The following is a 14,109-nucleotide window of genomic DNA, read 5'->3' as shown; positions in this document are numbered from 1 at the left end:
AGTATGTGGTCAGATCCACATTCAGTGCCTTTGATGTCACCTCCCAGACTTCAGCAGTGTCCAATGTGAAGGCAGGCTTGGCTCCAAATCTCGGATTTAGACACCAACCTCCAAGATTGACTTTCCAGTATCCTATGTATAGAAGATTACCTGTTTGGTGATCGCATTGAAGAGGCTAGAGAAGATCAAGTAACACAATGATTGCTTGACAGCCTTGTCTAATGTACAAGTTTTATAAACAATCATTGCGATAATACTCCATTACCGCTAGATCAGTGGTCTCAAACTCAAACCCTTTGCAGGGCCACATTTTGGATTTGTCGATTCTTGGAGGGCCTCAGAAAAAATAGTTAATGTCTTATTAAAGAAATGACAGTTATGTATGAGGTAAAACTCTTTATAGTTTATAAATCTTTTCTTTTGGCTAAGTCTTAATAATAATATTGTCATTTATAGCTAAAGAGACATATGATCAAGAAACTGTTTTATTTTATTTCTGTAATTATGATAAACATACCGAGGGCCTCAAAATAGTACCTGGCAGGCCGCATGTGGCCCCCGGGCCGCAAGTTTGAGACCACTGCTCTAGATACTCTTTTTATTACTTTTCTAAGTGTCAATATAATCAACCATCAACATAATTTCGTCCATCAACTCAAAGATGTCCTAGACAGCAAAAGCCACAGTCTCAACTAAAATCCAAGCAACAACAGTCCTTTTAATTCCCTTCTAGAGAGCATTACCAATGTCTCTCCATCTCCCTCTCCAGATCTTCCCATAGAAGTCAGACCACTACTGGATCCTCAGAACATTGGACCAATGGTTTCTCCAAGTAGTGTTTCAGGGATATGCCCTCTACTAATTATTATGAAACCCTCCGTCCCACCCTCAAAAAGGCTTTTCAACTCTCAGCCCCTCTTTTCAGAAGGGCTGAGAGAGTTCTTGATGGAGAGTCTTCTGAAGATTCCTCGAGAGTTCTTAGCCCTTTTCCAGCTTAGTGCTATAGAACAAGTTCCTCTGCTCCAAGTTCTTCTCCAAGTATTTCCTGATTCAATTCTAGACTTCTGTGTTCTCAACAAATTCATAATGGAGAAGTTTTGCATGGTCTCTTTAGGAATTCTTTTACCACTATTGGACAAGAACGATTGGCTCCACTCTCTAGACCTCAAAGAAGCATGCACTCATATTCCTATCTTGCTTGCCAACAGGAAATATCTTTACTTTTGGGTGGGTTCTTGCTATTACCAGTACAGGTCCTTAGGCCTGATGTCAGCACCAAGAGTATTCACAAAATGCCTGATAGTAGTGGCTGCATTCCTCCACTCATACAAATTTAATGTATTTCCGTATCTAGACTACTAGCTCATCAAGGTCTCATCATTGCAACAAGCTCAGCATGCCATCAATTCCACATTCTGTCTATTGGATCTCATGGGATTTTTAGTCAACTACTAGAAATCACACCTCCAACCAACTGAACCTTAGAGTTCATAGGAACTCTTTTGGACATGACCAATCTCAAGCTTTTCTACCTCAGCAGAGTCAACAATCATTCACCTGTACCAGAAAGACTCCTCCATACCACAAATTATTGCACACCATATGTTATGGTGCCTTGGTCATATGGCCTTTACAGTACATGTCACTCCATTTGCACGTCTACACCTCAGAGTGCCCCTATGGACTCTTTCTTAACCAATACAAGTGACCTCAGAACTTCGTCAATCTAGTGGTGACTACTTCCATCCAGTCTCTTCAGAGGCCTCTTCCAGCCTCCTCCCCACCAGAAGCTGCTCACCACAGATGCTTCCATGATAGGCTGGGGATCCCAACACAATGGCCTACACACTCAAGGCATCTGGACTCTTCATGAGAAAACTCTCCATATCAATCACCTGAAGCTCCGAGCAATTCGCAACACCCTCCACATCTTCAGGATTGCCTACAAATTAAGTAATTCTTATCCGCACCAACATGAAATCACCATGTTCTACTTGATCAGACAAGGAAGCACAGGCTCTTGCCCACTCTGCCATGAAGCAATACAGGGTTTAGACCTGGACAATTGCTCACAACATATTCCTCAAAACAGTTTATCTGGCAGGGAAATGGAATGTCTTAGCGGAAAAACTGAACAGACTCCTTCAACCTCACGATTGGTCCCTCAACATGCTTTTCTTGCACCAGATTAGAAAATGACACGGGGACAAATTTTTCCCCGTCTCTGCGGGAACTCATTTTCCCGTCCCAGCGAGTTATTTTCCTACTCCTGCCCCATTCCTACAAGCTTTGTCCTTATCTGCACAAGCCTCAAACACTTTAAAATCATAAGTGTTCGAGGCTTGTATGGTTAAGGCAGAGCTTATGGGACAGGGACAACGACAGAACTCTTGGGGATGGGACGGGGAAATTGAGTTCCTCCGGGACGGGGACAAATTTGTCCCTGTTTTATTCTCTACACCAGATCTTCTTGGATTGGGGGATCCCTGAAATTGACTTCTTTGCTTCTCCCCACAGCAATAAATTTCTGTTCTTCTGCTCCAGACTCTACACTCCCAGTTGTCTGGAGTCGGACGCCTTTCTCCTCAGCTGGTGAGGCAAGTTTCAGTATGCATTCCCTGCAATACCTCTAGTTGGGAAGATTCTACTCAAACTTCATCAAGACCAGGCCACCATGTTTCTCATTGCAGCTCAGTGGCCATGCCAACCATGGTTCCCTCTCCTCTTACAGCTCAGGGTTCAGGAACCCATCATACTTCAACTGTTTCCAACATTACTGACACAGAATGAATGTTCTCTCCTCCATTCCAATCTGTTTTCGTTAGCACTCACAGCATGGTATCTATCTCCCACAGAGTAGACACTTTTACTCTCTGCACCATTGTCAGTCATTATAAAAGCTTCCAGAAAATTTTCTACACAATGATGCTGTCATTTCAAATGGACTCACTGTCTGGAGTAATTTCTAGATCCAATCACTTGTTCCTTACTATCAGTTCTAGATTATTTTGTTCACTTTTCTAACTCTGGACTTAAAGCTACTTCAGTACGTGTCCTTCTCAGTGTGATCAGCGCCTTTCACTCACCAGTTGACAAGAAACCATTATTGGTATATCCTTTGGTTTCTAGGTTCATGAAGGGCCTCTACCATACCAAGCCTCCTGCCATTACCTGGGACCTCAATGTTCTATCTATCCATTCTCATGAATGCCCCCTTTGAACCACTCTCGACTTCTCTCAAGCACCTGACTTGGAAAGTGATATTCCTTATAGGCCTTACGTCTGCATGCCTGTGAAGGAGCTCTTCACACTTTGGACTGTGAACATTCACTGGCCTACTACTTGGATTGAACCAAGCCTCATAGGACTGCTACCCAATTCTTGTTTCATTCAAACCTAACAGACTTGGAACTCCTTTCACCATGAGAAGCATCTCAGCATGGATGGTGGACTGTATCTCCTTTGCATATGCTCGGGCTAGGCTGACACTTGAAGGCCGTGTCACAACTCTTAAAGTTTGAGCTATGGCAACTTCAGTAGCCCATTTTCATGCCACATCCATTGAGGACATCTGTAAGGCAGCCACTTGGTCCTCAGTCTATACCTTCACTTCCCATTACTGTTTGGAGAATCATTCCAGATGGGACAGTCGGTTGGGCAAGCAATTCTACGTATTCTCTTAAACACCATCTTCTCTCCAACCCTTTCAGTTTTGCCAGGTTCATGGTAGTTACCAATAACCCTCTTAGAGGCACAATCCTGGCAGATTGGGAGTCCAAGATGTGAGAATATCAAGCCTGCTTGTCCTCGGAGAAGGCAAAGTTACCTGTAGCAGGTGTTTGAGGACAGCAGGCATATATTAAGAACATAAGAATTGCCATACTGGGACAGACTAACGGTCCATCAAACCCAGCATCCTGTTTCCAATAGTGGCCAACCCAGATTCCAACCATCCCACCACCCCTAGTTGGCTTCTTAGCTATCCTACTGAACTGCAGGACCTGCAAGCTGATCACAGGTGGGGAGGCACCTATACTCGCATGGTTTGGATGGTCCTAAAATATTTAAAGCAGGGGTATCAAACTCAATCACATAAGGGCCCGAAATCTAAAACACAGGCTAAGTCGTGGGCCAAATTTTGTATTAAGATACTTAGGGGTCCTTTTATTAATGTGCGCTAACTGCATCTTAGCATGCTTATCAAATTTAATTAAAAAACAATATTCAATTCCAGACCTAATTTGGGCACTGGCACTGAATATCTGGCTGTTGCCTAGCTGTCAGAAGTTATCTAGATGCTAACCAGTATTCATATTGGTATCCAAATAACTACCCAGATAAAGTTAGGGCAATCTTTTTGCTGTTCTAACATTATCTGGCTGTTTACTTGGTAAGCAAACTGAAAATCACCATTAACCGCTTAAATCTGGCTCCGCCCAAATTGGTGTCTGTTGCCCTTTAAATCATTTTAAATGTTATGCCCTATGTATTTTATGTTTCATAGTGCCATTCTATGGTTGTTTTCCGGTAATTTCTTCAGTGACAGAGTGGTAAAAGCTTTGGTTTTATAGAATCTTGCTTTGAATCCATAATGAACCAGTTTAGCGTATACTGTTAATAGTGTTGTTTACAGTTACTTAACTGTCATTTTCTTTATTGTCAGTTGAACTTAAAGAAGAAGAGCATAAAAAATTGATGGAAAAAAAGGATATAGAGATTTTAGAGTTAAGCAAGCAATTGAGAACTCAAGAAAAAGAAAGACAAAGTGAAATAATCAAACTGCAGATAGAGGTATGGAGTAAGAATGACCCACACTCAGACAGCAGCTATAGCGTTCTCAAATATATGCTCCATTTTAGATTGTTGGAATATTAAATGACTAGTTTTTTAGCCCGTTACATTAACGAGTGCTAGAATAGATGTGTAGACTTAGGCATTTCTTTCTTTCTGTATGTCTGTCTCCTTTCTTTCTACCTGCCCCCTTTCTTTCTGTCTGTCTTTCTTTCTCTCTCCCTGTCCCCTTTCTTTCTGTCTGTCTTTCTCTCTCCCTGCCCCCTTTCTTTCTGTCTCTCAACCTGCCCCTTTTCTGTCTGTCTTTCTTTCTGTCTCCCTGCCCCCTTTCTGTCTGTCTTTCTTTCTGTCTTCCTGCTCCCTTTCTTTCTGTCTGTCTTTCTGTCTCTCTCCCTGCCCCCCTTTTTTCTATCTCTCCCTGCCCCTTCTTTCTTTCTGTCTCGCCCTGCCCCCTGTCTGTCTGTCGTTCTGTCTCTCTCCCTGCCCCCTTTCTGTCTTTCTTTCTCTCTCCCCGCCCCTTTTCTTTCTGTCTGTTTTTCCTTCTGTCTCTCCCTGCCCCCTTTCTTTCTGTTTGTCTTTCTTTCTGTCTCTCTTCCTGGCCCACTGTCTGTTTTTCTTTCTGTATGTCTGTCTCACTGTCTGGCTGTCTGTCTTTCTTTCTGTCTCTCTCCGTGCCCCACTGTCTGTCTGTCTTCCTTTCTTTCTGTCTCTCTCCCTGCCCCACTGTCTGTCTGTCTTTCTTTCTGTCTGTCTCTCTCCCTGCCCCACTGTCTGTCTTTCTTTCTGGCTCCCTGCCCGTTATGTTTTTCTTTCTTTCTGCCTCTCTCCCTGCCCCTCTGTCTGTCTTTCTTTCTTCTGTTTGTTTTTCTTTCTTTCTGTCTCCCTGCCCGCTGTCTATCTTTCTTTCTTTCTGTCTCTCTCCCTGCCCCCTATCTTTCTGTGTGTCTGTCTTTCTGTCTCTCTCCTTGGCCCTCTGTCTGTCTATCCTTCTTTCTTTCTGTCTGTCTCTCTCCTTGCCCCCTGTCTGTCTGTCTTTCTTTCTCATGCGCTGAGACACTTCAGCTCCAGCCCCCTTCTCCCACCTACCCTTAAATCACTCCTTTTGCCTCCTGCTAGTCGTTTCCACCATCCCCAGCCTGAACAACCACCAGTCTGGATGCTGAGCATCGGTATGCCTGCTTCCCTATTATTATTTTTGTTCTCCCCTTGGTCCTTTGTCACAAGCTCTGTAAAAATAGTGTTAGACGGAGTGAGGGCGGGGGGGAATCACTGCCGTAGTGGTCGCCATTGACTCCGTGCCTCCGCATTCGCAGTCGAGGGAGGGCGATGGGGAAACCGCCGCTGGCTCCTTCAACTATGCGTGCGTGGCACAGACGCAAGGAGGCATGGAGTTTGAAGTGCACATGCGCGCTTAGGGTTTTATTATGGATTTTCAGTAGCCTTAACTTTTGATATAATTTATTTAATTGATAATTGATACAACTGATGTTTTTTTAAATTTCTGGGACATATTTAGTTGTGATGTTTTTTTAGAACCATGAACTTAACACAGTTATGTGCACTTTGAGGGAGCCCAATGAATGAAACAAATACCTTATATACTCGAATATAAACTGGGATTTTAGGGCCAAAAAATTGGCCCAAAAATGGGTGTCCCAGTTTATATTTGGTCCAGCGCACACCCGCCTTCCTCTCAGACTTATTGCAGGCCTCCGCCGGACCGCCAGGCTCTGCACCCTGTCTCCCCTCCCTGCCCTGTCTATCTTAACCTTCTCTGCCACTGGAATCCCTTGTGGTCCAGAGGTGTAGCGGGCCAGGAGCAAGCTTTCCACGCTCCTGCCCCACTACTAACCTGCTGCGAGCTCAGGCTTCAGCTGCTGAGCGGTACCAAGCGTGAGCAACAGTGTCAAAGTGCGCTCCTGCTTGGTACCACTCAGCGGCTGAAGCCTGATCTCATCAGCAACTGACAGGGTTAGCAGCGGGGAGGAGCGCAGAAATCTTGCGCCTGCCTGCTACACCTCTGGACCACTAGGGATTCCAGGGGCAGAGGAGGTAAAATGGACAAGGCAGGGAAGGGGAAAAGGGTGGTGAGCCTGTGAGGCAGGGAAGGGGTCTGTGTGCAGTGCCTGACAGGGCACTTGAATATTAAGCCGCCCAACTTATATTTGAGTCAACCATTTTTTGGGGGGAAATGGGGGTCTAGACTTATATTCAGATCAACTTATATTCGAGTAAATACAGTACATCACCCTAAAAATGACTTCATTGCTAGAGAGATTGTGTAGGAGATGAAAATAAGTTCTGAGGGCAACCTCTAGTCACATTATATTTTATTGCAGCATTATATTATTGTATTTCAACATTTGTATTACATGATTCTTTATTTCCAGTATATTATTTCAGCATTATATTATTGTATTTCGACATTTGTATTACACGATTCTTTATTTCCAGTATATTTTCTTCAAACAAGTATGTTTTCCATGATGGCATAATACTGGTTTTGCTCATACATACCACTACAATGCAGGCTCTGATCAGGTGGGACGGTTGGAAGAAGTGTTGTGCCACCAAATAAACTCCCTCAGTGGTATGTAAACTGGGCATGTGAGAGAGGAGGTTGATGGTTTTCCTCCTACCTGTAAAAAAGGCTTGTTTTGAGCTAGAGAAGAGCTTCTACACCCCAGATCCAATGGATGATATTACCATACAGGATTCCTACGTCTCTCCTGCTTCTCAGCATTAATGTCTGACTCAATGAATGCTCATGACAGCTCTTCCTATCTATGCCTCACCTTAAAGAAATCTACTTACCTCATGATGCCTATAACAGAGTATCGTGGCAATCAGCGTACGTTGGATCACTTGGCTTAGGCAGTATGGTTGATGGACAAACTGGGAACTCCACAGACACATTCAGGGTGCAGTGTAAACCAAAAGGAAACTTTATTGCTGAACAGGCAAACAAAATAGCAGTCTGTTTCTGTCACACACTTAGGCCCAGATTCTATAAACAGCGCTTGGAGTTAGGCGCCTAGGCCAGTGTGCCTGGCTGATCTAGGTACCTAATTTAATTATTCAATTTGGCTTAATCGGCACTGTTAATTGAAAAGCAACATTAAAAAAGAAAACAAAAATTAGCTGATAGATACCTAACTTAGCAGTTGCCTACCACTTCAAGGTAAGCGTCTACTCTGAGGTGACTACCAGAAAGTAGGCTTGGTTAGGAGCAGATTCTAGGTGGATGCTGGGCGTGCTTTGACTTAAGCACCAGTAGGCACCTAACTTAGGCATACTCATTCAAGCCAAGAAAACCCTGGCATAAATGGGAAGTGCCTAAGCTTTCAACACCTACTAGTGCCTAAGATGGTTTAGCTACTGCTAGGTGCATTTCTATAAGCGGCGCCTAGCAGATGAGATGCCATTTATAGAATCAGGGCATTAGGGCTTAACACTGCAACATTCACATTAACAATTGTTTCCTCCTCTCTTCAACAGTCTTATATTGACAGGCTTCTACAGCATTGTTCAAGTCACTCATGCATAAATTCAGGTCTGAGTCTTCACAAATAAAGAAATGTACTCTTTAAGTTTGAAGTCTTCTGTTCCTTCTCTTGTAACTCCTGCAAAATTACTCTTTACCTCCAGGTGTAACCTTGGAAATAGGGCCATGCCTTGAGTTCCTGGCCCTCTTAGAACATGTCTAACATGCAGGCAGTATAACTTCCTGCACATCAGCACTAGAGGTATCCCCATCCACATCTATCCCCAGTCAGTTCTATTCCATCCCATCCCCATCCCAACCCCATCATATTGATAAGATCCCCAGTCAATTCTTTTCCTTCCCTGGATCTTCCCCATCCTATTGTTACAGTCTCTTCTACATCCCCACAGTTTTTCATTCCTAGCCCCATATCCAACTCACATTTGAAAGATTTGTAAATTCAATCAAAACATAAAATGCATCCTTTTGGAGATGATGGTGAAGGGGCAAGGAATGAGCATGAAGGGTGAACGGAAGAGACATCCCATAGCAGTCTCATTTCACCCCCAGTGTATCTAATTTTCCAGGGTAATAAAGACAGTAGGCCTAAGGCATCGGTCTCAAACTCAAACCCTTTGCAGGGCCACATTTTGGATTTGTAGGTACTTGGAGGGTGTGGCAATTCTAGTGACATCCCCGACTTGCCACAGGGGAATTATCTTGGCAAGCCAGGATCAAAGGGGTTTAGAGCCCATCAGAATAGTTTTTCCGAGGAGCAGAATAACAGGGTTGCCTATCCTAGGTCCAGTTCCTATAGCCTGGATCGTTGGCAAGCACAGGACAAAGGGAAAATACATATAAACAGGCAGGGAAGCCATTTTGTTCCTGTTCAGAAAATACAGCAGTTTTTTTTCCTGACTGCATTCTGCAGTCCCGCCAAAGAGGGAGGCAGAGACAGTACCTGCCCATTCCTGTTCCTCACAGGTGTAAGCAGGACTGTCTCCTATTTAAACCTTACCCTGAGAGCAGTAAGGGGGCCAGCAGCCAGGAGAGCAGTAGAAGAACCAGCAACCGGGAGGAAGCAACACCCTTGTCACTGCCCAGGAGGAGCAGAGCAGCACCTAAGGTATTGCCTACTAACAGCCATCAGACTGAGGTAGATAGGCCGTTGTCTAGGCCTACCTCGATAATGAGACCTCGAACACTATATACTGGTTCAATAAGTATATATTTATTTATCCAATCAATAACAGCTTACAAGAATAGATCATATAGTATATAGTGTAACAGAAGGTGATACAGAAGGTGACCTCTAGGCCTAGAGGTCCTCTGATGTCTGTTCTGACCTTTCCTTCCTAAAGGCCTGGTTTTTATACATTTCTTAGTGGCCAACACCACGTTGGTTTACATCACATGATACATCCTTATTGGCTATTTACTTATGCATTACTGCCTAACTACATTCATTTATTGGCTATTCTTATCTACGTCATGTTATATGTTTTACTCTGTTTTCCGTAAAGCCTACCTTTTCCCCGAAATGCCTGTTTCCCCACCATATTAGTATTTCCGAGCACAAGCCCCCCTCCCAACTTTAAACATCCCCGATACTTTCTATTAGATGATATTTCTTATGAATTCTTCCTTCTGAGAATTCTGTCTTCTGACCACAGTCTGTTTATCTCTTTATGGTATCTGGCTGGGTGGGCCTTGGTGTAAAACCACAGCTAGCCCACAGCCTCAGGACCTGTTGCTTTTTCTCTAGTTTTACCTCTACAGTAGCTAATTGAACTCATAAAACAGCGTATTTCTCCATCTTTGCATGCTCTTCAGTTAATGGTGAAATATCTTTCCATAGTTAATCTACTGTTTCTATCATCTGCAGAGATAGATAAGGTAGATGTCAGTTGCAGGGGGTGAGAGCAGATTTTTCTGTAAAGAGAAAAGTGATCTTTGTTTTCCTTTTATCCCTCTTCACCTGTCTAATGCCAGGACTTTCCGGGATATATCCCACTTCACCTGTCTTGCTAATGTCAGGACTTACAGGGACCAGAGCCTCCATGCTTTATTCTCTCTCAAGACTGAGGGAACATAAGAATTGCCGCTGCTGGGTTAGACCAATGGTCCATCGTGCCCAGCAGTCTGCTCCCGCGGCAGCCCCTAGGTCAAAGACCAGTGCCCTTACAGACCAGCCCTACCTTCGTACGTTCCAGTTCAGCAGGAAGTTATCTAACTTTGTCTTGAATCCCTGCAGGGTGTTTTCCCCTATAACAGCCTCCGGAAGAGTGTTCCAGTTTTCCATCACTCTGGGTGAAGAAGAACTTCTTTACTTTTGTACGGAATCTATCCCCTTTTAACTTTAGAGAGTGCCCTCTTGGAGAGGGTGAACAACCTGTCTTTCTCAACTAAGTCTATTCCCTTCAGTATCTTGAATGTTTCGATCATGTCCCCTCTAAGTTTCCTCTTTTCAAGGGACAAGAGGCCCAGTTTCTCTAATCTCGTGTTATACGGCAACTTCTCCAGCCCCTTAACCATTTTAGTCGCTCTTCTCTGGACCCTTTTGAGTAGGACCGTGTCTTTCTTCATGTATGGCGACCAGTGCTGGAAGTAGTATTCCAGGTGAGGGCGGACCATGGCCTGGTACAACGGCATGATAACCTTCTCCGATCTGTTCGTGATCCCTTTCTTAATCATTCTTAGCATTTTGTTTGCCCTTTTCACCGCCACCACGCTTTGCGTGGACGACTTCATCGACTTGTCGACCAGTACTTCCAAGTCTCTTTCCTGGGGGTCTCTCCAAGTACCGCCTCGGACATCCTGTATTCGTGTATAAGATTTTTGTTACCAACATGCATCACCTTACACTTATCCATGTTGAACCTCATTTGCCATGTTGCGGCTCATTTCTCGAGCGTGTTTATGTCACGTTGCAGATCTTTGCAATCCTCCTGCGTCTTCACTACTATGAATAATTTAGTATCGTCTGCAAATTTAATCACCTCACTTGTGCCAATTTCCAGATTGTTTATAAATATGTTGAAGAGCACGGGCCCAAGCACTGAACCCTGCGACACTCCACTGGTGACGCTTTTCCAGTCCTTGTATTGTCCATTTACTCCCACTCTCGGTTTCCTATCCGCCAGCCAGTTTTTAATCCACATGAGTATTTCACCCTCGATTCCATGGCTCGCAATTTTTCAAAGTAGTCATTCATGCGAAACCTTGTTGAGCGCCTTCTGAAAATCCAGATATGCAATGTCGACCTGATGAGATGTTAGATATGGGTGAAGCTAAGGAATTACCTGATTTAGAGCTGACTGCTCCACAGGAGTTTATGGAGGTGGATGACATGCTTTCCTATGAAGAAGGGCTGTTAGAAACCATGGAGCTAGCTTAAACCTCTGAGCTTAGCAGTGAGGATATTTTTCCTGGGTGAATTACAGCTTAAAGCTACTCTCACAAAAGCCTTGGCAGAAAACTGTGCTCAAGTAAGCTAATTGACTGTAGCACATGTGTGAAACAGTTTGAAGTTTTTGCATTTTCCCTGTGTTTTAAACCTTGGGACTAATATAATTATCTGTACCAGGAGGTACTGTTTTGCTACTGGTCAAGAACTTTGGAAGCTGTATGGGGAGTGTTTTCAGAAGGATTGCCACAAGCTGAACTTTTGAATGCTGGGGGAATTTTTCTTTGAACTGAAAGTTTTCAGCTAAGCCAGTAGTAGGCAAACTCATTAGTCAAAAGAGCCAAAGATCAGCAGTACAATGATTAAGATTTCTTTTGAGAGCCAAATTTCTTTTCAAGAACCATGTTTTTAGCAGTCGGTTTAAACTAGCTACTAACATTAAATAAAACCAGATATGGCAAATGCCATGTAAAAGCAGCCAATCAGTATGATGGTCGGGAAATATTGTCCAATATGAAAGGAGAGGTTGCAGTTTTCTCTGCATGTTTGGCAGCGGGACCAATGTTGCTCCTCCTTTCCTCTTTCCATTCCCTCTGTCGCCCCACAAGCATACCGGGGCCGCCGGGTTTTCTGAACACTAAGTAGAAATACAATAGATGTATGGGACTAGGAGGGACAGTTGGGTGCTATAGAAAAGTGGTGAAATTTGCACAGTCCAGCCTGCAAGGATTACTAGATGGCTTTCAGCAGCTCCCCTTCCTCCCCCTTACCTTCATGGCGATTTTCTTTTCTTTTTTGTCTTCTAGCTGCCTGAGCCGGCTTTCATCAAGTCTCGTGTGACTGCCAAAACTTCTCCTCTGATGCAACTTCCTGTTTACGGTTGCATCAGAGGAGAAGTTTCGACAGCCACATGCGACTTGATGAAAGCTGGCTCGGGCAGCTGGAAGACAAAAAAAGAAAATCGCCATGGTAAGGGGGAGGGAGGGAGATGCCCAATCGTTGACTGCGCGCGTTCCCTCTAGCAGAGCCGCACTCAAGTGGCTAAAGAACCGCATGCTGCTCGCGAGCCGCAGTTTTCCAACTACTGAGCTAAGCCATTCTGCTGGTCTAATGTTTCAATTACTTACCTGTTTTTGGATAAAGAACTCCTTTTTGGACATTTATATAAACTGCTCAGAAATGCACTTAAATGTTTATTGATTTATGCCTTTTTCTTGCTTTGAGAGAAATCCTACAAGTAACTGGAAACTGGGCGTGGCCCAGCAACAAGCTGCCAGAACTACAGCGGCTATCTTGGAACCTGGCAGATCCTGAAAAGTCTCTCCCTATTAAGGAGTGAACCATCATCATTTGTTTTTCTGTGGTTATTGTTTATGGGGTTTCTCAATATAATTTACCTTGTGCAATTAAATTACTCTGAGTGCAAAAGACTTGTATAATAAATTTTTGATTTTTACTTTTGAACCAAACCTCTTTTGGTGCTTTTGTATCTTTGTGCCTGGGTGTGCCCCTGTAGGGCTTCTGCCTCATTGCAGAAGAGTGCCTCGTTCTTTTTGTTTTGCTGTCATCTGGTGAAGGGCCTCTGTAGAGCTAGTGCGGACCTGGGCCGCAGAAAAAAAATAGTTAATGTCTTATTAAAGAAATTACAATTTTGCATGAGGTAAAACTCGTTATGGTTTATAAATCTTTCCTTAATTGCTTCTGATAATTTCAGCTATACACAGCTGAAAGCAGTGCAACATGCAGAAAGTGAAGTTTAGATAGTTTTTTGCTTTCAGCTGTGTATAGCTGAAATTATCAGAAGCAATTAAGGAAAGATTTATAAACTATAACGAGTTTTACCTCATGCAAAATTGTGATTTCAATTTTTTTGTTTTATTAATTTCAAAACTTTTTACAATAAACTACAAGTCAACATACTTGCATTAAAGATTTAGAAATTATTTCCATCAAGTATAAATACATCAAAAACAAGATTGATTACTAATTATTTAGTCCACAACTAGGATCCAAGAAAAGGAAAAATAACAATTAAGAAAAACAAATAAGATACATTTTAGATGGGATCGGGGACATAGATTAATCCCAAACAACCGGTACATTACACTGTACAATAGAACCAATAATGACTTCCCTCTCTGGCTTTAATAAATTCAGATAACTATCTCTGCTCAAAAAAAGAAATTATTTCCTTTTAAAGAAATACAGCATTTCACAAGAAATTTTAATACAAATAAAGCACCTAAGTCCAAAACCCTAGGCCTATAGCTAAGGAAATCCTTTCTTCTTTTCTGTGTTTCTTTAGACACATCAGGAAACATGTGAATATTTGAAATGAGAAACTTATCATTCATATGTCTAAAATATGTCCGTAGAATTAAATCCCTATCAAAGTCTAGGACAAAAGTCATAATGAGAATAGTTCTCT

The 14,109-nt window shown here is 43.1% G+C and overlaps 1 protein-coding gene across 1 annotated transcript in view; it reads left to right on the top strand.

Moving 5' to 3' along the window:
- The window catches only part of CCDC152 (coiled-coil domain containing 152), a 71,521-nt gene that overhangs the window by 43,145 nt on the left and 14,267 nt on the right, over positions 1–14,109 (top strand). Inside the window, exon 3 of the mRNA XM_033934577.1 lies at positions 4,664–4,791. Within this exon, the coding sequence (XP_033790468.1) occupies positions 4,664–4,791 (128 nt within the window). The remainder of the gene's footprint in view (positions 1–4,663; positions 4,792–14,109) is intronic.

The sequence above is a fragment of the Geotrypetes seraphini genome, chromosome 1 (assembly GCF_902459505.1).
Source record: "Geotrypetes seraphini chromosome 1, aGeoSer1.1, whole genome shotgun sequence".
Lineage (NCBI taxonomy): Eukaryota > Metazoa > Chordata > Amphibia > Gymnophiona > Dermophiidae > Geotrypetes > Geotrypetes seraphini.
Note: the sequence above shows the minus strand (reverse complement) of the source record. Positions and strands in the feature narration are given on the sequence as shown.